The 24,480-nt window shown below is 35.9% G+C and overlaps 1 protein-coding gene across 2 annotated transcripts in view; it reads left to right on the top strand.

Annotated features, from left to right (window-relative positions):
* The window catches only part of CCSER1 (coiled-coil serine rich protein 1), a 1,487,503-nt gene that overhangs the window by 990,087 nt on the left and 472,936 nt on the right, over positions 1-24,480 (top strand). For both annotated transcript variants that reach the window (XM_061419670.1, XM_061419671.1), the window contains exon 10: positions 2,973-3,017. In XM_061419670.1, coding sequence (XP_061275654.1) covers positions 2,973-3,017 — 45 coding nt within the window. The remainder of the gene's footprint in view (positions 1-2,972; positions 3,018-24,480) is intronic.

The following is a 24,480-nucleotide window of genomic DNA, read 5'->3' as shown; positions in this document are numbered from 1 at the left end:
TCATGTCCATTGAGTTGATGATGCCATCCAACCTATCATCCCCTTCTCCTCCCAATCTTTCCCAGCATCAGGGTCTTTTCCAGTGAGTCAGTACTTTGCATCAGGTGGCCAAACTATTGGAGTTTCAGCTTCAGCATCAGTCCTTCTAATGAATATTCAGGACTGATTTCCTTTAGGGGGTACTGGTTGGATCTTCTTGCAGTCTGAGGAATTCTCAAGAGTCTTCTCCAACACCACAGTTCAAAAGCATCAATTCTTCAGTGGTCAGCTTTCTTTATAGTCCAATGCTCACATCCATACATGACTACTGGCAAAACCATAGCTTTGAATAGATGGATCTTTGTTGGCAAAGTAATGTCTCTGCTTTTTAATATGCTCTCTAGGTTGGTCATAATTTTTCTTCCAAGGAGCAAGCATCTTTTAACTTCATGGCTGCACTCACCATCTGCAATGATTTTGCTGCCCAAAAAACAGTCTGTCACTGTTTCCACTGTTTCCCCATCTATTTGCCTTGAAGTGATAGGACCGGATGCCATGAACTTAGTTTTCTGAATGTTGGCTTTAAGCCAACTTTTTCGCTCTTCTCTTTCATTTTCATCAAGAGGCTCTTTAGTTCTTCTTTACTTTCTGCCATAACGGTGGTGTAATCTGCATATCTGAGGTTATTGGTATTTCTCCTGGCAGTCTTGATTCCAGCTTGTGCTTGATCAAGCCTAGCATTTCTCATGATGTACTCTGCATTTATGTTAAATAAGCAGGGTGACTATATACAGCCTTGACATACTCCTTTCCATGTTTGGAACCAGTCTGTTGTTCCATGTCCAGTTCTAACTGTTGCTTCTTGACCTGCATACAGACTTCTCAGGAGGCAGGTAAGATGGTCTGGTATTCCCCTCTCTTTCAGAATTTTCTACAATTTGTTGTGATCCACACAGTCAAAGGCTTTGGCATAGTCAATAAAAGCTATTCAAAGTGTATCCTGCAAATGCAGATAATTTTCTGCACTCAGAAGTCAGCCTGTCATTTATTTATAAAAATAACTATTTGTCAGGTTGATCCTAGAGCCTTTACTAGAATCATTAGTGTAATAGTCATATTTTTTAAACAAAGTGGAGTTATTTAATATTTTTGTTCTTATTTTTTATCAAACAATTCAAGAAATATTTAATATATGAGATAATTTAAAAACCACTTGAAAATGTGTTAAACATTAACACTCCGGTTTCTCATCAGATCTTATAAATCTTTTACATTTTTAAACGTAAATGCTCCAGGGGATCTTCCCACCCCATGGATCAAACCTGGGTCTCCTGCGTTGCGGGTGAATTCTTTACCATCTGAGCCACCACGAAAGCCCTGAAGAACAGTCTAAGACTTCACAATTTGATCAACTTTTCAGCCTATTTTCCGCTTCTTATGCACCACTCACAGTATATGCCAACTAAACCATTCACCTTTCATAGACCTCTTAGTGCAGTGGTTTTCAAACTCTTAATATGCATGTGAATTGCCTAGAAATTTTGTTAAAATATATTTACCTGCTCGGCTAGTCTTGGGTGGAGTCATCATTAGAAATGAATATGCTATAAATCCAGACACCAGACATTGTGTAGTCAGGTTTTTAGAGTGCTGCATGCTGTTCTGCTTTGCCTCTTCAGCCTCTACCACTGTTTAGATGTGATTCTCCTCTGTGGTCCTTTATGTATTTGCTGATTCATTGACTGAATTGTCTCTTTCATCCTATGCTAAGAGAGAATATTGTATACCTGGCATCATTATCCTAAAGTTTTATCTTCAGTTTTGTGTGTGTGGTCAGTGATCTCCTAAACTTTGAGGAATATTTATTACTGATAATCCTAGTATCTAGCATGGTGTCTGACCCACAGTACATACCAAATAAATATGTTTTGTAAAATAATTTATGGGTGTGATTGAGAGAGAAAAGTAGAAGAAAAAGGAAGGAAGGTAAAAAGAAAGAATTAGGTACTATGATAGCATATGTCACTGCAATTTGCATATTGTTCCTTCCACATACAAAACTACTACAATAAGGAAAATAACAGTAATTGAAACTTTTGTTGTATTTATTGTTGTTTTGAAAAGTTGCTCAGTCGTGTCCGACTCTTTGCGATCCCATGGACTGTAGCCCATCAGACTCTTCTGTCCATGGGATTCTCCAGGCAAGAATACTGGAGTGGGTTGCCGTGCCCTTCTCCAGGGGATCTTCCTAACCCATTAACTTGGGTTTCCTGCATTGCAAGCAGATTCTTTATTGTCTGAGCCACCGTGGAAGCCCTTTATTGGATTTGCAGGAGGGAGCAATTTGTTCCATTATCTCACTTTCTAAATAGCAGTATTTCTAGGGAGGATAGACAGATGGACAGACTGACTCTAGTGCCACAAGCATATTTGCAATAGGCATGCGAAGAAAGAGAGAGTCTTCTCTCATTTAATTATTCTTAGTATTTATTGGGGATTTAACGGGAATCCCTCCTCTTTTAATGTAAAAAGCATTTATGATAATAAAAGATGAGAAATTTTTTCAGGAGATAAAATTCTGAATATTTCCTAGATGATCATCAGTGCTGCAAATGAAGCTAATTCTTTTTATCAACCTTAACTCAGATCTGGGCTCCAGGATGTGCCAAGTGCAAAGCAATAGAATAAAAGCTTACTACCATAGCAAATCCTTTTAGATTGTGACTTCACTGAGAGACCGACAATCATTACTAAACAAAAAAAATGCTTTGTATTTTATTTTTACTTAATGTCTTGGGATTTAGCAAAAAGTGCATTGATACCATATTTGAAGACTTAGTTATGGACATTATCATATGTATGAAATATTAATCTGCCTTCAGATCTTCTTTGTTAAATGAACTATTTCACTTTAAAATTTCTCACTGGTACTAGTTACTTCTTCTTTGCCATCAGTAATAAATGTAGTTTTTTTTTTTTTTCCCCTTTTTCAGGGTTTGAACTTGAAAAGATTGGAGTCAGTACAAGGAGGGAGAGAGGTAAGAAAATCAAAGGGAGAGGGATGGAGAAGAAGAGAGAAGGGTTTCAGTGTTGCCCTGATGTGGTGGGTGATGCTGATTGATGCTGATGATGATAAGGATGATGGGGATGTGTTGAAAGGGATTTTGATAACATCTCATTCACTCTGGCCAAAACACATTTTACACATGTTTATGTAAATGAGTTATTTGTACTTGCTCCTCTGAAACTGAAGAAAATATCCTCTCTCCAATGAGGTAAGTGTTTTGTTTCTGTTAAAGTGGATTTTTAAAGCAGTAGGGCCCTCTAGATAGGGCAGAGAAACCTTTTTGAGCAAAGATTTGATGCAATATTTAAAGTGATTTACTGAAAGATTAGCATAATTCTAACAATGAAAACATTTTATGGCATTGTGGTTCTTCACTCTTGTGTCCAAGGGTTTTGGCATATGCTGCTAGGTGGGTGTGCATTGTTTGATGGTGTGAAGTTGCTCTGGTAAGACTAGTGATTCTAAAATTTCCTTTAACTAGTGTCTACTCTAGATGCTTTATACAGAAGGGAAATTTTTAGTAGTATCAAACAGAATATCATATTATTTATGTGATATATATTATTATCTAATTTTAATTAGATAAAATCCTTTTCAGTGTAAAAGTGTAAATGCTCTACTTTTCTCTGTGACTCACGTTGCTGGGTGTAGTGAGGTGGTGGGATATTTAATTCAGTAAATCAATATTTTCTTGTTACTCAAAAGGTAATTTTATTTTTGGTGATATTTACAGTATAATTTGGGTCAAAAGTGAAGACACTTAGTCTATAAAATGAGAGAATAATGTAACCCTCCTCCCCATCTGTGGTTTCTCTTTCTGTAAAAACATATTTCTTCTGTATTTAATGCATGATGTTTGCCCCTCTTTCTTTGCTCTTCTAATTTCCAGTTGTGTGTTTTTAGTATTTGGCATTTTAGTTCCTAGTTAACTGTCATGTGGGGTCTCTTTCCATTTATTTGCTATTTCTATCCAGAAGAATCTATTCCTTTAGAGGGATGCACAACAGTAGGATCACATTGGCAAAAGAGCTGGGGAAGGTGAAATGTAGTTAAATCTCTAGAGATATTTTGTATTGTAGGACAGAAGGTAAAAGCATGTACTGTTTAAGGAAGATCTCAGAGCCATTTACAGGTTTGTGAGGGTAACTACTGTCTGTCAGTTGGAACTAAAGTGGATCTAGTTAGAGAAAGAACTCAACTCCTCATGTTCTAAGTAAAAGTTCACACCTGAGCAGGACAGTTGTGATTTATTTCTGCTGATTTGGTGTGTTCGAGGATGTACAGTTTCAGCTCCTCACCATTGTATCCTAGTCCAAGAGCAATTATGTGTCTAAAGAAGGGAAATTCAAATCCATGTAGCCATGTGATGACATTGCTAAATGGTAGCAAAAATCATTTTTTAAGTTAAGATTTTTTAGTTTTTTCATGTTATATTTAAAGGCTTTTACTGAGAAGAGTTGCTGTTAAATTTTATTGCTTATTTTTTATTTCTTCTGATTTTATTTTATTATAAATATACTTATGGGTAAGGAATATGTCAATAATGTATTTTAAATTAAAATTTTTTCTTGAAGGTATTTTGTGGTTTGTGTGAAGGCCAAATTGTTAATGGCCTACAATTTAATATATACATCTGCATTGAGGGGACAACCTTGATTTGGGCCTCCATTCTTGGTTAGTGGAGTTATTGTGAAGAAGGTAAAATCATCAAATTAATGAAAGCATTATTATGTCTTCACTTGACATCTCCTATCCAGGAATGAAAAGTCAAGTTACTAAAGTCAAAACAGCCACTTCACTCCCTATCTGGGCAATACTGCATTACTTGGGCTTATTTCTAGTCAACCTAACACTCACCTCAGTTTTCCCTATGATTATAAAGTCTAATCCATTCTATGGTAAGACACTTTAGGGAGGTATCAGACAAGAGGAGAAATATGTTGTGAACACTGTTTATCAAGTTTCAGTGGTAAGTGACCTATAAATAAGAGTGTAATTCCTTAAGAGTGTCCTGATCTCTCTTGCTTATGAATTGTGACAGGCATCTTTCTGATTCCTGCTTGCTGTGTTCTGTTACATGTGTGTATTACAAAGATGTATATATAAAGTCCTTGTGATTGTGTTAAATTGAAATGTGTGGATTTGGAAAACTCTTACTCAAAATACCCTCTTAGAATTTTTCATCCTAGTGCTATTGTGATTGATGAAGACAAAATGACAATGATTACTTCTGAAGATGAATTAATTTGTCTTAGTTCAAATGACAGATGTTCCCAATAGATGTTGATGGATGTGATACTAAGGGCCTCTTACCAAATATTTATAAGGTTTAAGAAGTGTCCTTTAAAATGTTCTCTTTACCATTTGAGAGTTTGCATGGAGAATTGAAGCAGGCAGTAAGTAATATGCTGTCTAGCTAAGTGGTAAATATTGTTAAAAGGCTAATTGCTAGACAGGAAGGCCAGATCTGAACACTACAAGCTGTATAAAAATATAAATTAAGAAGAATTGATTAAAATACAAATTTCCTGAAGGAAAAAGAGATGAGCAGTACCTAAATTGCTTGTATTGTTGTAAAACGTTTGAAAACACATATTAGTTGTATTTAAAAAAGTTACTTTTTTTTAATGTATTTATACATGCATGTAAATTGAGGATGCTGATCATAATAAGTAATAGCAAGGTTGTTTAAAAAGGGAAATTAGTGGAATGCTGTGTAAAATGTCATCGTATAACTGATACTTCTATCTGTGAGTGAATTTCTTGCCTCTTGTGGATCTTATAACTCATAAAAAAAATCCTCAGTAAAATTTCACTGGATATGACACATGGATAAATCATATTTCTTTCCTTAAGGAAACTCTGTTCTCCTATATACAGTATTTTTACTGTGAATTGTGGATAAAACCAGGTTGCTATCAGTTTTTTTTATAAGATTGTATACCTTTGATAGCTTATGGTGAATGATGTCAGGTTCGTGATCTCTGAAGAAGATTTTTGCTTCAGGACTTGGGACCAGGCTTGATCACTCAAGAGCTTTTGTGTAGCAGAGTTTTATTATAGTGAAAAAGGGACAGAGAAAGCTTCTGACACAGAGATCAGAAGGGAGATGGGGAGGACCACCTTCCCTAGTCTAAGCAAGGGATTTATATACTTTTTTAATTGGTTATTACAATAAATCAAAAGAAGGTCTCAAGGTTGTAAAAATTTTACCAGACCCACCCCCACAATTTACATTTTAAGATAACAGGATTAGAATTTAACAATAGAAAGATTTTACCAGATCCACTCCCATAATATACATTCTAAAATATCAGGATTAGTCAGAAGGTTTTCAGGAAGGAGAAACTGTCCTCAAGCAGGATACATTGTTATATAATCCTTAGTACAGAGTTTGAAGTTGTTGTGTAATCATCAGTTCCAGGCTTAAAGAAGAAAACATTTTATGTGACTAAGACTAAGAAATGAAGAGGGGGAAAAAAAAGACGTTTGTCTTTTCCTCCTCCTTGAGAGCCCCAGATCCCTTTCTCCTCCTTGGGGACCTAGGACTTCTTATCAGTTTGCTTAGGAATTGACTCTCTCACCGTTGTTATTTTAAATATTAGTATTATATTTTCCAAAGTACACTTTTTGTTAACTTAGTAAAGATTCATATGCATATGCACCTGTGTGTGTATGTGTGCATGTGTTTGTACAAAATAATTTTGAATGGCAAGTTGTCTTTTCTTCTACCCTACCTGAAAACTACCTGACCATCCCTATTCTGAATATCTTATATCTTATATCACAGGGCTTCCATTGTAGCTCAGTCGATAAAGAATCTGCCTGCAGTGCAGAAGACCGAGTTTGATCCCTGGGTTGGGAAGATCCCCTGGAGAAGGAAATAGCAACCCACTCCAGTATCCTTGCCTGGAAAATCTTATGGACAGAGGAGCATGGTGGGCTACAATCCATGGGGTCGCAAAGAGTCGGGCACTACTGAGCGACTAACACTTATATCACAAGTCTAAATACACATGATAGGAGACTTTATATGGATAAAGAAAGCTGTTATGGTTCGATATCTAAATCAGGATTAAGCATTTAATTTCAGAAATTATACTTAATGTTGCAAGCTAAGGTGAGAGACAGTGATTATCAGAACTTTTGGATTGTGGCTGTGTTATTGGAAGTTACAGAAATTCCAGAGCCACTGATGCAATGGAAATAAAGTGCAAGTTTGTAATGAGCAGGAATCACTTTTACATAATTGGCAGAGCTCAAATCTCCCAAAGTAACAAACAGAGTAAGTAGAGATCATGTTACCATCCTTAACCTGGAATTCTGAAGAAAGATTAATATTGGTACACTTGAACATTTTAAATAAGGAGTTTATATTCCTATAAGACAGATTTTGAAAATGCTTCTTAAACATCTGAGAGAAAAGGAACATTTTCGATAATTTCTAGATGCATTCCTTAGAAATAGACCCCCCCAAATTATAGACACATGCATTCTTTTATGAGAAAAATCCCCTGTTGTGATTTGAAAATTGATTTTCAGTTTCAGTTGGTTATGTTTGACCATGCCAGTGATACTTCTTAAAATTTGGATTTTACTTGGGGGATTGCAAGTACAAATAAATAGATTCTGATGGACACATAGTTAGGAAACAGTGGACATACCAAATCATTAAAAGCTGATTTATGAATGTGTTACTCTCAAGAAAATCATGGACATGGCTTACAACCTACCTGCTTTGTAATTCAGAATGCTTTATCAGCTTTCTCTGTTGGACTATAATGTTTCCAATCCTCTCTTTGCCAAAAACCATAACTAGGAAATTACAGATGATATGAACTTCTAGTATGTAAACATAATCATCAGAGATATTTGAAAAAGGTAGAAAAATAAAATGTTTAGTTAAGTGCTAGTCCCACAAGCCTACTTTATATTTAAATATATTAATCATTTGAAATAATAATTCATGATTTGCTGCTTATGTAAGGTATCACTTTAGCATACAATATTCCTAGGGAAATGTATTCTGATAAGTAGTAGATTATATGCCTTTGTTAATCTAATTGGATTATCTAATTAGATAGGCTTTGAATTGTGTATCAAGTGTCTGCATCCAGTGCGAGAGACCCAGGTTCGATCCCTGGGTCGGGAAGATCCCCTGGAGAAGGAAATGGTAACCCACTCCAGTATTCTTGCCTGGAGAATCCCATGGATGGAGAAGCCTGGTAGGCTACAGTCCACCGGGTCGCAAAGAGTCGGACACGACTGACCGACTTCACTTTCACTTTCACATATTACATATTTCTACGTGATGTAAGTCATTTTAGAAGTTCAGCCTCAAAAGGGAGAATGTTCAAAGAATCAGATCAATGATACCCTGTATTTCAAAAGAATTTATAATAGACATTATTAAAAGTGAAACAAAATAAAAATCACCATTGATTTATTTTTATATTTATAACTTAGAATTATTACACAGGTTATTTTAGACCTAGGTTACTGCTTAAGTTAAGAGAACTTGCTACTGTTTCTCCTAGTTCCAACAGACCCCTAGAGGGAATTGTTTTCAAAACAGAGAAAGGAAACAGAATATGTGAATTTTAAGAATAGAGCTAAAATTGAAGAAAATGTGTTGTCTCTCTTAGAAATAAGAGCAAAAAGTGATGAAGTCCCATTGTTCTCTTGAAAGCTAATGTTCTATATAATTTGAAATTATAGACAACTATATTTCTTTTGTAGCTTGGTGAAAATCTTCACTGAGAAACAAATCATGATTGCCAGTTACCTTTAGTAATTTTTCTGCAAAATTTGCTACATTTGTGTGTTTTCTTTATTGTTCAGCATTCAGAATAGGCTGTTTTCACTTTTGTTGAAATTTAACTATCCCATTCCATTCTTGGTTGATATAGAGTTTTATAGAATAAGAGATTCTTTTAAAGCCACAGTGATGACACAATCTGGGGGAGAAATATGTATTGGCTAATATTATAGTTTTCTTTGAGATATAAAATCTATGGCAAAAATAACTCTTCGTTCATAATGAGAATTATTGAATAGTTCAGTGGCTATAATTTGTCACTAAGGCGTATCTGATTTACAGTTCAGTTCTGAGATCAAGAGACCTTTTAAGGACTCAGTAAAAAAAATAAATAAAATATCCCTTTTTTCTCCCTTTTCTCGGAATTGACAGGCAATAAATGAACTGAAAAATCTTTGTGCTTGTAAATCAATATTTAATTGAAAGAATTACACTTTAAAGACCATAATGATTATTTCTATTTCAAAAATTTTTTGAAAGGATAAAATGAGTTAATATGGGTAAAGCTCTTTGAGCAGTGCCTGCCATCTAGGAAGCATGCAATACATGACAACTGTTACTATTATTTCTATTTGTTCTTCCTGTCATCTTTCCTTCTGTCAGAGACAATTTGGGTGTCATGTTTTTGAGAGATTTTACTGTTTACACGAACTATTCAGTGCTGTGGCAACCGGTGATATCTAAAGCCTAGCCTTAGGTTTTGCATCTCAAATTGGTTCTCAGATGACAAATTCTTGACAGGACAACAAATAAAATATACTTTGAATCTGTCATTGAATCTCAAATATTCTTAAGTCCATATTTCATATTACATATGAGAGAAAATTTTATTTACCTTTTCATTTATAGCATTGTTTACAGAGAGTGGTGCTTATGCACTGCAGGTTTTATTAGCTATTTTTCACATCTTATGTTTTCTATATTTCATCCTATTTTTCTTCCATGCTTATAGACCATTGACATTTTAAGAAACTATCCAAAAGAAACTTATTGGTTAAGCAAAACCAACCTTATCAACTCTACTTCTGTAAGCAAGAATACATTCTTAGTTGTATCTCAAATAAGGAAATCACAATCCATAAAAAGTGCACACTATTCATTTTTTTAAATCTTTCTTTTGGAAATGTTTAAATGATTATCTAGAGATGTATATACATAGTGACAGAACAATTTTTCTTAAGAGAAGCAGAAAAAAATAGAAGAAAAGAGAAAGGGGAGAAGGAGTCAGCTTTGGACAAACAAGAAACCATCATTATGGAAGGACAAAAGAAGCCTTAGATATAGGAAACCCATTAGCACACACTTTGAGAGCCACACAAGAGTATAAACAACAGGTTTAAACAATAATTTGAACTCCAGTGAATTGCATCAAGCATCAATACAACAATTAAGTTCCCCCAAATGGACTCTACAGTTGCAGACATATTGGATGGAATTACACCAATTAGAGAGATAAGCACATGAGCTAAAATAGAAAGCAATCAGAAATTTGATCTATAGGGCCAAATAAACTGAAAAAAACACATTAAAATTTTTCTTGGGCAACTTCCTATTTTAAGAACCTGGCTGAAGACCAGGTGAGGAACTTAAACTCCCTAACTCTGAGCAAAATGAGACTAACTGGAATCAACCAAGATAAGACTGGGGAAGATCCTCACAAGATTTTGAAAAGAATGCTGAGGTAAAGTTTATCTAAAGAGAATCAGTCTAACAAAACCTAACTCTAAGCAGTCCAACCTCATGAATCCCTTTATTGACTCACAATAGAAGCCATGAAAACAGTCATGTTATAAGCAACAGAGCAGGTGTTTTCATCTAGAACAAGAATTTTCAAAAAATTTATTAGGCTATCAAATTATTACTAAAATCAATTCTCTTTCCTAGGAGGCATAAACTCTGCATTTGGGAGAATGCCAAAAATAACTTAAAATTTAGACCAAATGCAGTGCATACCTCACCCTTACTGTCAGAGAGACTCCTAGATGGAAACTTCAATGATCTTGGAGGAACAGGTTTCAAGCAGAGGAGTTTAAGTCAGGTTGCACAAGGCTTTCATTGGGAGTTCTCCTTTATCTCCACAATTGTTGACTATTCATCTGACAAATAACTGCGAAGAAAACAACTTTTGACCAAGCAAAACTGAGTTTGTTAGAACTACTGGCAAGAAAAAAAGAATACTACATTGACAAAATTTTAACAGATGTCTAAACGAGGATTTTAGGAGAGGATATTTGGAGGGTGTTTATAAGCAGGATGATTTAAAAGCAAGTCTTATGAGGTAGATAATAGATCGAGATTAGGAAAATTAGTTAGAGTTTATGACACTCTGTCTTTGTGTTGATGTGCACAACAGGTGAAGTGAATGGAGATTTTGACCTCAGAGTTTTGAAATGCACTATATTTTCCTCATTTATGAGATTTTTTTCAGAAATACTTGTATACAATTAAAGATTTGTAATTTTGAAGTGGATTTTACAAAAAGGTGAGGACTAAGAAGGATTACTGTAGAAAGATTTTGACTTTCTAATCAGTAAAGACGTAGATGTCTGCTCTTATAAGGCACATATATTATTTTTAGAATCACAAACCCTGGAGATGTTTTCAGTTGAAAAGGCAAAAACAGTTACGATTTTTATTTCACAGCCTTATATTTTTTTTTGAAAGCAGTCAAATGCGTCAAGATCTTTGTGGATTGCTGTTTTTACTTGTGAATATAACCTATTAATGCAGTTATTTTTTTGCCATTTACCTATGTCAGTTATAAAAGGAAAATACTACTCCATATAGTTGAACTGATTCAGCCTGCTTTCATCAGGTAAGTATTTATTCATAAATAAATGAGGAGATGTATGATTCCTTTTTTATTGTAATTATAAATAAAAGTCATGTCCACCTCAAAAATATACAGAAGATAAAGTTTTATTATCTTGATATTCATCTGGTACTTAGTAAGAGAATTTCTTTTCTGTTTATATTTATGGTTTCATATAGAACAAACAGTCCTCACGTAAGTAAATATTCAATTGTTGGCTTTGTTGACTAACGTATTTAGAATCTTATAAACCTACAATGATCCTCACTACTTCTGTTCTCTGAAAACCTTCCTTGCCTTCTCTCTGCTTAAAACTAGATTCCGAAATCTCTTTCCATCCTTTCTTCATCCCTCCAGTTGAGGACATTTATTTGACACGTCTGTTTCTGTTTACTTCCTGTCCTCACACCCACTTTGACACAGTTTTCTGGACATCGATGCTCAGTCAGCCCAATGGAGTAGGAACACTCCTGATTAGTTCCATTGTGGTCCTTTAGTTATGTCAGAGGACCCTTCAGTTCCTTATCAGTGAGCAGCACATTGTTGTCTAGCATGTAATCTAAAATTTTTAAATAAGTTTGCCAATAACTGATATAATAGTGTATTTATGATATTTTAGTGCCTAAGTAATACTATACTAATTATGCTAATGAAGTATTATATAAACAGTTGTTTTACTTATATTAAAAATGTCAAGACTAGAGTATTTCAGACTCACACAGATAACAGTTGTGTTCAAAATGATAGTTGTAAGTAAAATTGCTATTGCTTGCTATAGTGGTTTGCTAGGTCTGTCATCACAGAGTACCGTAGACTGGGAAGCTTTAACAATGGAAATTGATTTCCTCACAGTTTTGGATCTAGAAACCCAAGGTCAAGGTATCCATAGGTTTTGTTTCTCTGAAGCTTTACTCTTTGGCTTGCAAATGGGTGCCTTCTCCTTGTGTCCTCAAATAGTCTCTCTTTTGGGTGTTCATATCCCATTGTGTCTTTGTGTGCCCAGATTTCCTTTTATAAGGACCCCAGTCACAGTGGTTCGGCCAACCCTAATGGCCTCATTTTATGTTAATTAGCTCTTTAAAAGCCCTATCTCCAAATGCCATTGCATTCTGAACTATTGGGAATTAGGACATCAGCATATGAATTGGTAGGGGAGGGGCGCACCATTCAGTCTATGAAACACACTAAAAGCAATACTACTGCTACTACTAAGTTGCTTCAGTCGTGTCCGACTCTGTGCAACCCCATAGATGTCAGCCCACCAGGCTCTCCCGTCCCTGGGATTCTCCAGGCAAGAACACTGGAGTGGGTTGCTATTTCCTTCTTCAATGCATGAAAGTGAAAAGTGAAAGTGAAGCCGCTCAGTCGTGTCCAACTCTTCACGACCCCATGGACTGCAGCCTACCAGGCTCCTCCATCCATGGAATTTTCCAGGCAAGAGTACTGGAGTGGGTTGCCATTGCCTTCTCCGACTAAAAGCAATACAGCCATACAAATCCATTTCCCTCAAAATATAAGCTTTATCTTTGCCCTTTTCCTATTTGCTCTGGTTCTCCTCACATCTTGTCTCTTAAATAACTTTAAAATTTGGTTACATTTAAATTTCAACAACAATATCAACAGTAAAAAAAAAAAAAAAGAATAAAATAACCCATGTAAATAATTTGTCTGAAATTCTACTACCCCAAATGCTCTGAAAACTGATTTTTCCCTCACCAAAGAAAGACTCTCAAAACCTAAAAAACAGGGTCTTGTCTTTTCACAATGTAAAAAAAACAAAAAAAACAAAACTGAGTTACCCTCAGTCAGTGCTTTTTGTATGCTTATTATTTCTGTAAGCACTTGGACTATAAAGAAAGCTGAGCATGGAAGAATTGATGCTTTTGAACTATGGTATTGGAGAAGACTCTTGAGAGTCCCTTGGACTGCAAGGAGATCCAACCAGTCACTCCTAAAGGAAATCAGTCCCAAATATTCATTGGAAGGACTGATGCTGAAGCTGAATCTCCAATACTTTGGCCACCTGATGCAGAGAGCTGACTCATTTGAAAAGATCCTGATGCTGGGAAAGATTGAAGGTGGGAGGAAAAGGGACAACAGAGGATGAGATGGCTGGATGGCATCACTGACTCCATGGACGTGAGTTTGAGTGAACTCCGGGAGTTGGTGATGGACAGGGAGGCCTGGCGTGCTACAATTCTTGGGGTCGCAAAGAGTCGGACATGACTGAGCAACTGAACTGACTGACTGAAGCACTTATCACAACAAACTTTTGAAATAGCCATTATTATCATTCTCATTTCAAAGAAGAAAAATTCAAAACAAAAATGATTTAAATAACTTGCCTAAGTCTTATAATTAGTAACTTGGTGAAGCCAGGATTCTAACCTAGGAAATAGGTTTGAGCAAAAATTTAGCATTACACTATGACTTATAAGAAGAGAAATTAATAGATTTACTACAACTGACTATTATGACTGTTTGAATTCCTCATGAGAGTTATCTAATCTTAATTGCTAAACAACCATATTCCCTCTCTTTCTCTGTCTTCTGCTCACTTGTTGTATTAGATATTATCTCATCCAAGAACAAGACCATAATTTCTCTTATGTTTTGGTTAGCAAATTATTTAACTATAAAGAATAGAAGCCTACTTAAAACTTGTCATTATAAATTGAATACTGTCAGGTGCATCCATTTTCAAGGATTATTTCTTGATCTTTTTGGAAAAATATATAATCAGTTATTTTTCTCTGTTATCTAATTTAACATCATTCTACTTTCTGTGTAAATTAAGTATCTTCTCTACTTTTTTTTTTTTTTGCATATACTTTGTCTGTCTTGGTGGTGGTGGTTTAGTCACTAAGTTATGTCCGACGCTTGTGATGCCATGGACTGTAGCCTGCCAGGCTCCTCTGTTCATGGGATTCTCCAGGCAAGAATACTGGAGTGGGTTGCCATTTCTTTCTCTCTTGACTACCCCTAAATGTTGGTCTCAGCCATCTACTCAGGAGTTGGACAGTCTCTGCTAATGATAGACAGTGTGGTCTAATTTCCCCTAGCTCATCTACAAAGTTCAATTAAAGTATACTTATACTTTAGCAACAGGAACTAGGATAAGAAAAATGACTTTTAAAATATTTATATCTTTTTTCCTTTTATGATATTCAAATGATAAAAGCACCATTAAACTCATCTTTTGAATTTACCACTTGTACTGTGGTAGAGTATTCTCATGATCCAGATATTCTCCTAAAGACAGTTGAATTAGAAAAGATACACTTGTAGTAACCCATCTAGAATGAAGGTTGGGCCAATATTTTCATTTTCTTCTATTATTTTAAAATCAATAGGGATTTCTTTAGTAAAATACAAAATTTATCTGAAATAAGCAGTTTGCAATTTTCCTAGGGTCAGTCTTCTTAACGGAGTCCTGATAATCATGGCAAAATTATCTTCCCAATTGCCCTTCTCTAAATCTATTACATAGAGAGGGTGAGTCTTAGCTTTCACTGATCAAAAAAAAAAAAAAAAAAAACTATGAAGGAAGATAAATGTTGCTGATATGGTAAATTAAAAACAGTCTCTATGCAGATTTATTGATCTAATGTATATCTAATCCATTATATTTATTAAACCAAATCATTGCCAATATGTGAATCCTGAACATTAGCATGACCTGTACTTTTCTTTTGTAGGCTAAAGGGAATGTGGTCAGACAATATTCCACATGGGAAAATTCACAGTGCACTTGTTTGACCATTTCTGTATGGCAGTAGGGGTAGACAATCACAAATAGGACCCAGAGGAATATCCTCTGCAACAGTTGATAGAAAATATAAGGCTTATCTGAATTTATGTTCTCATTTTTAATTATTCAAAAGTGTTCAATTGAAAAATGAATATGTTAATAATATTTAGCCATTTTAATTCATCCTCCTATTTATAACTGATGCTATTGTCAAACGAAATCATGAATATAATCCTGTGCTTGATTATGTACAAGTTATTTAAAATATCAGTTCAGTTCCGTTCAGTCGCTCAGTTGTGTCTGACTCTGCGACCCCATGAATTGCAGCATGCCAGGCCTCCCTGTCTATCACCAACTCCTGGAGTTTACTCAAACTCATGTCCATCAAGTCAGTGATGCCATCCAGCCATCTCATCCTCTGTCGTCCCCTTATCCTCCTGCCCCCAATCCTTCCCAGCATCAGGGTCTTTTCCAATGAGTCAACTCTTCGCATGAGGTGGCCAAAGTACTGGAGTTTCAGCTTTAGCATCATTCCTTCCAAAGAAATCCCAGGGCTGATCTCCTTCAGAATGGACTGGTTGGACCTCCTTGCAGTCCAAGGGACTCTCAAGAGTATTCTCCAACACCACAGTTCAAAAACATCAATTCTTCAGCGCTCAACTTTCTTTATAGTCCACTCTCATATTCATACATGACTCCTGGAAAAACCAAAGCTTTGACTAGAAAGACCTTGGCGAAGTAATGTCTCTGCTTTTTAATATGCTGTCTAGTTTGGTCACAACTTTTCTTCCAAAGAGCAAACATCTTTTAATTTCATGGCTGCAGTCACCATCTGCAGTGATTTTGGAGCCCCCAAAAATAAAGTCTGTCACTGTTTCCATTGTTTACTCACTATTTGCCATGAAGGGATGGGATCAGATGACGAGATCTTTGTTTTCTGCATGTTTAGTTCTAAGCCAACTTTTTCACTCTCCACCTTCACTTTTGTCAAGAGGCTCTTTAGTTCTTCTTTGCTTTCTGCCATAATGGTAGTGTCATCTGTGTATCTGAGGTTATTAGTATTTCTCCCAGCAATCTTGCTTCCAGCTTGTGTTTCATCCAGTGTGGCATTTTATGTGATGTACTCTGCATATAAGTTAAATAAGCAGGGTGACAATATACAACCTTGAGGTACTTCTTTCCCAATTTGGAACCAGTCTGTTATTTTGTGTCCAGTTCTAACTATTGCTTCTTGACCTGCATAAAGATTTCTCAGGAGGCAGTTCAGGTGGTCTGTTATTCCCATCTTTTGAAGAATTTTTCACAATTTGTTGTGACCCGCAAAGTCAAAGGCTTTGGCATAGTCAGTAAAGCAGAAGTAGATGTTTTTCTGGAATTCTCTTGCTTTTTGATGATCTAGCAGATGTTGGCGATTTGATCTCTGGTTCCTCTGCCTTTTCTAAAACCAACTTGAACATCTGGAAGTTCATGGTTCACATGCTGTTGCAGCCTGGCTTAGAGAATTTTAAGCATTACTTTGCTATCATGTGAGACGAGTGCAATCGTACAGTAGTTTGAACATCTTTGGCATTGCCTTTCTTTGGGATTGGAATGAAAACTGACCTTTTCCAGTCCTGTGGCCACTGCTGAGTTTTCCCAATTTGCTGGCATATTGAGTGCAGCACTTTCACAGCATCATCTTTTAGTATCTGAAATGGCTGAACTGGGATTCCATCACCTCCACTAGCTTTGTTCATAGTGATGCTTCCTAAGGCCCACTTGACTTTGCATTGCAGGATGTCTGGCTCTAGGTGAGTGATCACAACATCATGACTATATGGGTCATGAAGATCTTTTTTGTATAGTTCTGTGTATTCTTGCCACTTTCTCTTAATATCTTGGAATGAATGTCATATCTTGGATTGAATTAATATCTTGGATTGAATGTTGCCTATTCAAGGAAGAATTCTCCAAGGATTCCTACTTGCAAAAATAGTTCTATTACTTGGTTCTATTATGTTATTATATTTACCTTTTTATTTATATTTCCACCATTCTGTCACTTAGACTGAGTTCCTAGAAAACAGAATCTTACTTTGTGTCCAGCCATAAAACCTGGAATAGTTCCTGATATATAGTAAGTGCCCAACAGATGTTTGTTGAGTTAAATCTTAATTTTTTTCTTTTTTTTTAGAATCAGTAAGAATTGGGTTTAGAACATCTACGCTAGTCTAGGTGATTCATTTCTTTTGTCTTTCACATATTTAATTCATATAGTTTAGTTTCATTTATAATTAAATATTGAATATAATAAGCATATTTAAATTATTCTTATTAGCCTACTTAAAGATTTAGATGCTGAAACTTGTTATATTTTAGGTTACATTTTAGGTTGTTACATGAAGGTTGTTACATTTAGGTTAATTTGAAGTATAAAATATTGAAATAATGAGAAAAATATTTATAAAGCCTCAATTGTGCAAAATAATATAATGTAGTTAAATTTTTTTTAATATGCCAAGTTTCATAATTTCAAAGCAGAGATTCAAGTGAATCTTAAATCGTATGATGGGGCTAATTCAGCTGATTAAATTATCCATTATTCTTTTTCAAGATTAAATTCTGAAGGGTCTTCAGTCCTTGTTCATGAAGACTGTGAAGAACATGTTCATCTCATGTGACCAACCTGAGGCTTAGGTGGCTCTCATGGTAAAGAACCCACCTGCCAGTGCAGGAAATGTGAGAGACACAGGTGTAATCCCTGGGGTGGAGATCCCTTGGAGAAGGAAATGGCAACCCACTCCAGTATTCTTGCCTGAAGAATCTCATGGACAGAGGAGCCTGGTGGGCTACAGTCCATAGGATTGCAAAGAGTCAGACACCAGTGAAGCAACCTAACAGTCATTCATTTAGACTGCTGTGAACTGTAATCCCCTTTTGCACAGATAAGGCTGATTCTGATGGAGAGAGGATTAGCTGATTTTCCAAAGTTAATTTATATTAGGGCTCCCTTGGTAGCTCAGCTGGTAAAGAATTCTCTTACAGCGTAGTAGGAGACCACAGTTCAATTGCTAAATTCCCCTGGAGAAGGGATAGGGTACTCACTCCAGTGTTCTTGGGCTTCCCTGGTGGCTCAGATGGTAAAGAATCCACCTGAAATGAGGGAGACCTGGGTTTGATCCCTGGGTTGGGAAGATCCCATGGAGTAGGGAATGGCTATCCACTCCAGTATTCTGGCCTGGAGAATTCCATAGACTGTACAGTCCATGAGGTCCCAAAGAGTCAGACACGACATATTTTGGAAGGCCATAAATTTGTAGGTATTTAACTAACAAAACATCATGAATAGCTCTTCTTTCAAGGTAACAACACTGCAAGTATAGAGTTAATATCCTAAATTTGTGAGGTAGTCTATAATTAAAAAAAAAAAAAAAACCAACTGGGCTCTTTTCCCAGAAAATCACTGAAGCACAAAATACCTGTATCAGGAGAGAGGAAAAAAGAAGAGAGAACAGAACAATAAAACTAAGAAAGAAACCTAACTGACCAAATTTAATGAGAGAAGTAGAAAAATTATGCATTTTATAGGCAGTCAAATAAAATTTCCCATCCAACCTAGGAAGAACTACACTCAAAGCATAAAGCAGAGTTTTCAGTTAAGAGAGGAAAATCCAAACAATTTATTTCATGAGACTGTGGGGAAATAACTTTATAGCTTTGCTTTTAAACCTTAAATATAGCTTAAGTGTATTTTTTAAAGTCATGTTGTAGTTAGTTGAGATATTCCTATTTCAAAAGCCATTTTGTTGTCTGTTTATAACTTACTACGGGATTGTTCTCAACAAACTAAGGCTGAGTCCAGTTCTTACTTAGGACTTACTAGTTAAATTATGCTTTTCCCTAAGGTCTTAACCCTGTGTCTTCACCTTTCCTCTTGGCACACTTTTCCCTGGTGATCTTATCCACCCTAATGACTGCAATGTTGGCTACAAGCTGATGTTCCTGTCTTTGTCTCCATCTAGATCTCTCTCCTGACCTCCGTCTGTTCACCTATTGGATATTTCTATTCAAATCTTTCTTAGGTTTTAACAATATGTACAAAGACAACTTATAATTTTTGTTTTCTTCCCTCCTGAAAACTCAAGTTTTTCTGTTTTTTTTTTTTTTTTTTAATTTCACTTAATGACATTATGTCTTAATAGTCCATTTGAGAAAACATAAATTGATGTCATTTCTTCCTGCTTGTGTATGTTTTCACTTGTCGCAATCATTACAGTCTCCATTATACTTCAGGTATATCTCATTAATGTTTCTTCCTGTCTGTCCCTTTTCCACTGAACAAATTTAGATCTTTGTTACCTCTGAAGTACAAAATCATAATAACCATTTAATAGATTCTCCAGCTTCTCTTCCCATCACCAATCTTTCCTTCACCCTTTTGCCCAGGTATAATTAGAACCTTACTCACTACAGAATGCTACTATCTTCCTGTCATAGGAAAAGAAGGGCTAAACTATTTATCGCATCAACCAAGACTTTAGCAAATAAGCCTTACTTAATAACATTTTAGAAATAATCAAATTTCCTCATTTCTCCTTCAGTTAAATTATAATGAGGGCATTCCATTCATTCTTTAAAACCCAGCCAAAATGCCATCTCTCTTGTCAGAGTGAGTTTTCTATTCTGTTCAGTTCAGTTCAGTCACTCAGTCGTGTCTGACTCTTTGCGACTTCATGGACTGCAGCACTCCAGGCCTCCCTGTCCATCGCCAACTCCCGGAGTTTATTCAGACTCATGTCCATTGAGTCGGTGATGCCATCCAACCATCTCATCCTCTGTCATCCCCTTCTCCTCCCACCTTGAATCTTTCCCAGCATCAGGGTCTTTTCAAATGAATCAGTTCTTCGCATCAGGTAGCCAAAGTGTAGGAGTTTCAGCTTCAACATCAGTCCTTCCAATGAATATTCAGGACTGATTTCCTTTAGGATTGACTGGTTGGATCTCCTTGCAGTCCAAGGGACTCTCAAGAGTCTTCTCCAACACCACAGTTCAAAAGCATACATTCTGTAGCATATTTGTATTTTTTTCTTACTGCTATTGTAGAAATAATTATATTTTTTAGAGTAATTGGCTAACATTTGTCTGGGTGGCAATAGCCAGAGCTTTTCTAGAGTAGATGTTGTGTCTTCCACATTTTGCAATCCTCAGAACTTGATTTAAGAGCCTAGAAGACAGGAGATATTTAAAAATCATTTGATGATGGAATGAATGCATGACTTATTGGGAAGTTCTGAGAAAGCCTTCTTGAGGTTTGCAGGAATTACCACTAGATGTCACTAGCACATTTCCAATAACAATACCTGCAAAGGGAGAACTAACCTTTACTGAGCACCTACTGTGTGCCAGGCCCTTTTAAATGGTTCTGTAAAGTAGGAATTATGATCGCAAATCTACCTTGGAAGCGGGTGCTTGGAGTGATTAACAGGTCATAATGCTAGTACAATGTAACTGCAGAAACTGTTCATCGCTCAGCCATGTCCGACTCTGCAATGGTGGACAGTAGCTTACCAGGCCCCACTGTCCATGGGATTTCTCCAGGCAAGAATACTGGAGAGGGTTGTTCAGTGGGTTGTTCATTTTCTTGTTCAGGGGATCTTCCCAACCCAGGGATCGAACCGCAATCTCCGACACTGCAGGCAGACTCTTTACCATCTAAGGCACAGGGAAGGCCCAGTACAGTGTAAAAATGGGATTAGAATACCCAGGTGTCTGCCGTCAAAATCTATGGGTTTCCCACAGTGGCAGCCACGTTCTGTTTTCTGTTTTGATAACTGAGCCTCTGGCCTTCAAATGATAGATATAAAAAGCATATGCCAACATTTTTTTTTAACAAATTAAATCTTTACTGACAAAAGAAGCAATTATCGGGTTAGAGGTTCTTAAGACCTTTCAAGTTAAAAGTCAGAGACTTTGCTTCTCGAATAAGTTTTTCCTGAATAGTCAGTTTGAAAACAAACTACCATTCAGAGAAAACTTTTTAATTAAACATGGATTTTGAGGGAAAGTGGTTAGATTGTTTTTTAGTACTTTATTTTTTTTTTTCAATTAACACTTGAAAATTCATGTCTACTCTTTGTAAGGTGATAAATTTAGTAATTTAGGCTAGGCACATGGATAAAATATAGTCTCTACCTTCAAAAAGCTTGCAAAACTATAATATGTCCTTAGTTCAAAGTCAGGAACATCACAGTGCTCTTACTATGAAGGGTATTTAATCTGAGACTCTGAAGTTTCAATAATATTTAGAGACCCTAATCACTTTGATAATGTGACCGTTGATTCTTGGACCATAAATACATAAAGCACATCCCTGAACATGATGAATGTCTATTAGTTCCTGCCTGCTCAACTCAAGACATCGTATCTTTTTAGATCCAATTCTGTCTATACAGAATCCCAAGCAAGACCCAGAACTTGAGGAGATGTATATTTGTAGAATCTCCAATCAGAGGAGAACAGTTATAAGAAAGTATGATGAAATGGTGCTTTGACTTGAATGTTTGACTTGCACTTGAGTAGACCCCCGTCATCCTGTCTTCCTAATCTGGGTAGAGGGCACCAAGGCAGTCAGCCATTATGCAAACAAAAGAAAGACGACAGGGAGGTGGCTCATGCATACATGCATGCTAAGGCACTTTAGTCGTGTCCGACACTGGGCAAGCCCATGGACTGTAGCCCCCAGTCTCCTCTGTCCATGGGATTCCCCAGGTAAGAATACTGGAGTGGGTTTCCATGCCCTTCTCCAGGGGATCTTCCTGATCTAGGGATCAAATCTGAATCTCTTCCATTGGCAGTTGGGTTTCTTTACCACTAGTGCCACCTGGGAAGCCGGGAGGTGGCTTTATACCTCCTCATAATTTTACAGCTTCTCTTTAGTTTAGTCAGCTTCAGTACCATGTCAGACTGTTTAAACTTTCTGCCAAACTCAGTAGTGGTCGTTAATATTTTTGCTTTTTCTATTGCTAATTATTGATGGGAGTCAAACCATCAACTAATTTTAAATTGTACATTTATATACAACGTGATTAAGTTTTGACAGATTTTTAAAGATGAGGAATTAATGTAGTCATGGAAACAGTTTATCTTCATCACTTAATGTTTTATGTGTAGTGAGCTTGACTTTTATGTAAAATTAAATTAGGTGATTTAAAGTTATCAATGTAAAATAATACATTTTCAATTTATTCCAAAAAACTAGAAATAATATCAAACCTCTGTATTAGAAATACATAAAGAAAAGCATAAAGTCAAACTTAAAATGCCAACTGAATAATAAATGGTTTTTATGTGATTTCTACAGAAATATATCTCTTTAGAAAATAAGCAAAAATACCCATCAATCTTTATCAATATTTGCATTGAATTAAGAGAGTTTTAAATTATGTGAGGTCATTAGCAACACATTTCTCAAAAAAAAAATTGCCCAATTTGTACATCTTTCTTATCAGAAAATAGCAACAACTTATTTAAAAAAATAAAAGCAATAAAGTCTGGAGAAATACTCTGTGTACTCACTCCTCATGTCTTTTGCTTTCTACTTTTGCCTTGCATAGGGTACACACTCAAACCATTTCTTTATCTAGATATAATTCATAAATGCTTGGATTAATCAAGAAAGTTAGATGAAATAAGTTGGACAGAGTAAAACAAATACCAAACAATTTTAATTATATGTGAAATCTAAAAAAAACTAAACAAACAAAACAGATTTATAGATACAGAAAACAAACTGGGGGTCAGCAGAGGGGAGGGAGGCGGGGAATTGGACAAAACAGGTGAAGGAAATTAAGAGGTACAAGTTTATGAAATAAATAATTCACACAGATATATAGCATAGGGAGCATAGATAATAATATTGTAATAACTTTGTACAGCAACCAGCTTACTGTAGCAGTTTATCCATAATGCATATAAATGTTGAATCACTATGTTGTATACTTGAAACTAAAAAAAAAAAAATAGAGGAAAATTTGGTGGTCACTCAGTGGCTTCCTTCTCCTGCTCCCTAAGCATCCTTGCCGTTTTGCAATGAAAACCAAAGAAAGAAAATGTGAAACACTGTGGAAGCTCCAGGAATCCGTAGCATATAGATTGCACACCTGGAGAGACAAGACAGTTTAGTGAGGAGAATGGCCTGGAGAAAATACTAGCTGGGTCACTTACAAGCTCCTGTAATAGCAATGGCAAAGTATTAGAAATTGTGCTTCTGTTTTCTCATCCTTAAAATGGGAGGTAATAACAATATCTACCTCATAGGGTTATTGCGAACATTAAAAGAGCTTGAGTATGCAAAGCCATTTGAACAAGATATCTATATCATTAATGTTTTCAAGGTGTTTGTTGCTGCTGCTGCCTTTGTTGCTACAGTTAAAGAAAAGTGCAGATCAGACATGTTAGAGACAAACTAGCCAATAGATTTCTTGTTTTTTTACCTCAAGTGATAGCGCAAAACCTGGGGTTCCTTTTATAATGGCAATTAACTAGATACATTGAGTGGAAAGTTTTGGAAATTTTAAAAAAATAATTTCCAAAGAAAAAAATGAGTTAAAATCCTAATCATAAATGAGATATTAGTGATTTTTAATAGTTTATTATATTTATTAAGCTATTTTCATACAGTTAAATTTTTATAGAGTTTTTTTTTCCTTGTTTGCTCTAAAGGAAAACTGAGTAGATAGTCTGTTTGTGAAGTCTGTCAATGAATCATTGACAGAATAAAGAAACCTTCTCCATTCAGGTCACAAACCATAAAAAGGGCACCACCTGATGGCAGAATGTTCAGATTGCAGGTAAGAAGCTAAACGGAAACAATCGACTTTTAGTGCTCAGCTGACAAATTGAAATAATAAAGTATCATACATTCCCACAATATCCATTTATCTATGTAAACCTTGGTTTCCTATAAATGAGCCTTGAGTCTTAGTGGAGTTGGTGATGGACAGGGAAACCTGGCGTGCTGCAGTCCATGGAGTTGCAAAGACTCAGACATGACTGAGCGACTGAACTGAAGAGTC

The sequence above is a fragment of the Bos javanicus genome, chromosome 6, assembly GCF_032452875.1.
Source record: "Bos javanicus breed banteng chromosome 6, ARS-OSU_banteng_1.0, whole genome shotgun sequence".
Taxonomy (NCBI): Eukaryota; Metazoa; Chordata; class Mammalia; order Artiodactyla; family Bovidae; genus Bos; species Bos javanicus.
Note: the sequence above shows the minus strand (reverse complement) of the source record. Positions and strands in the feature narration are given on the sequence as shown.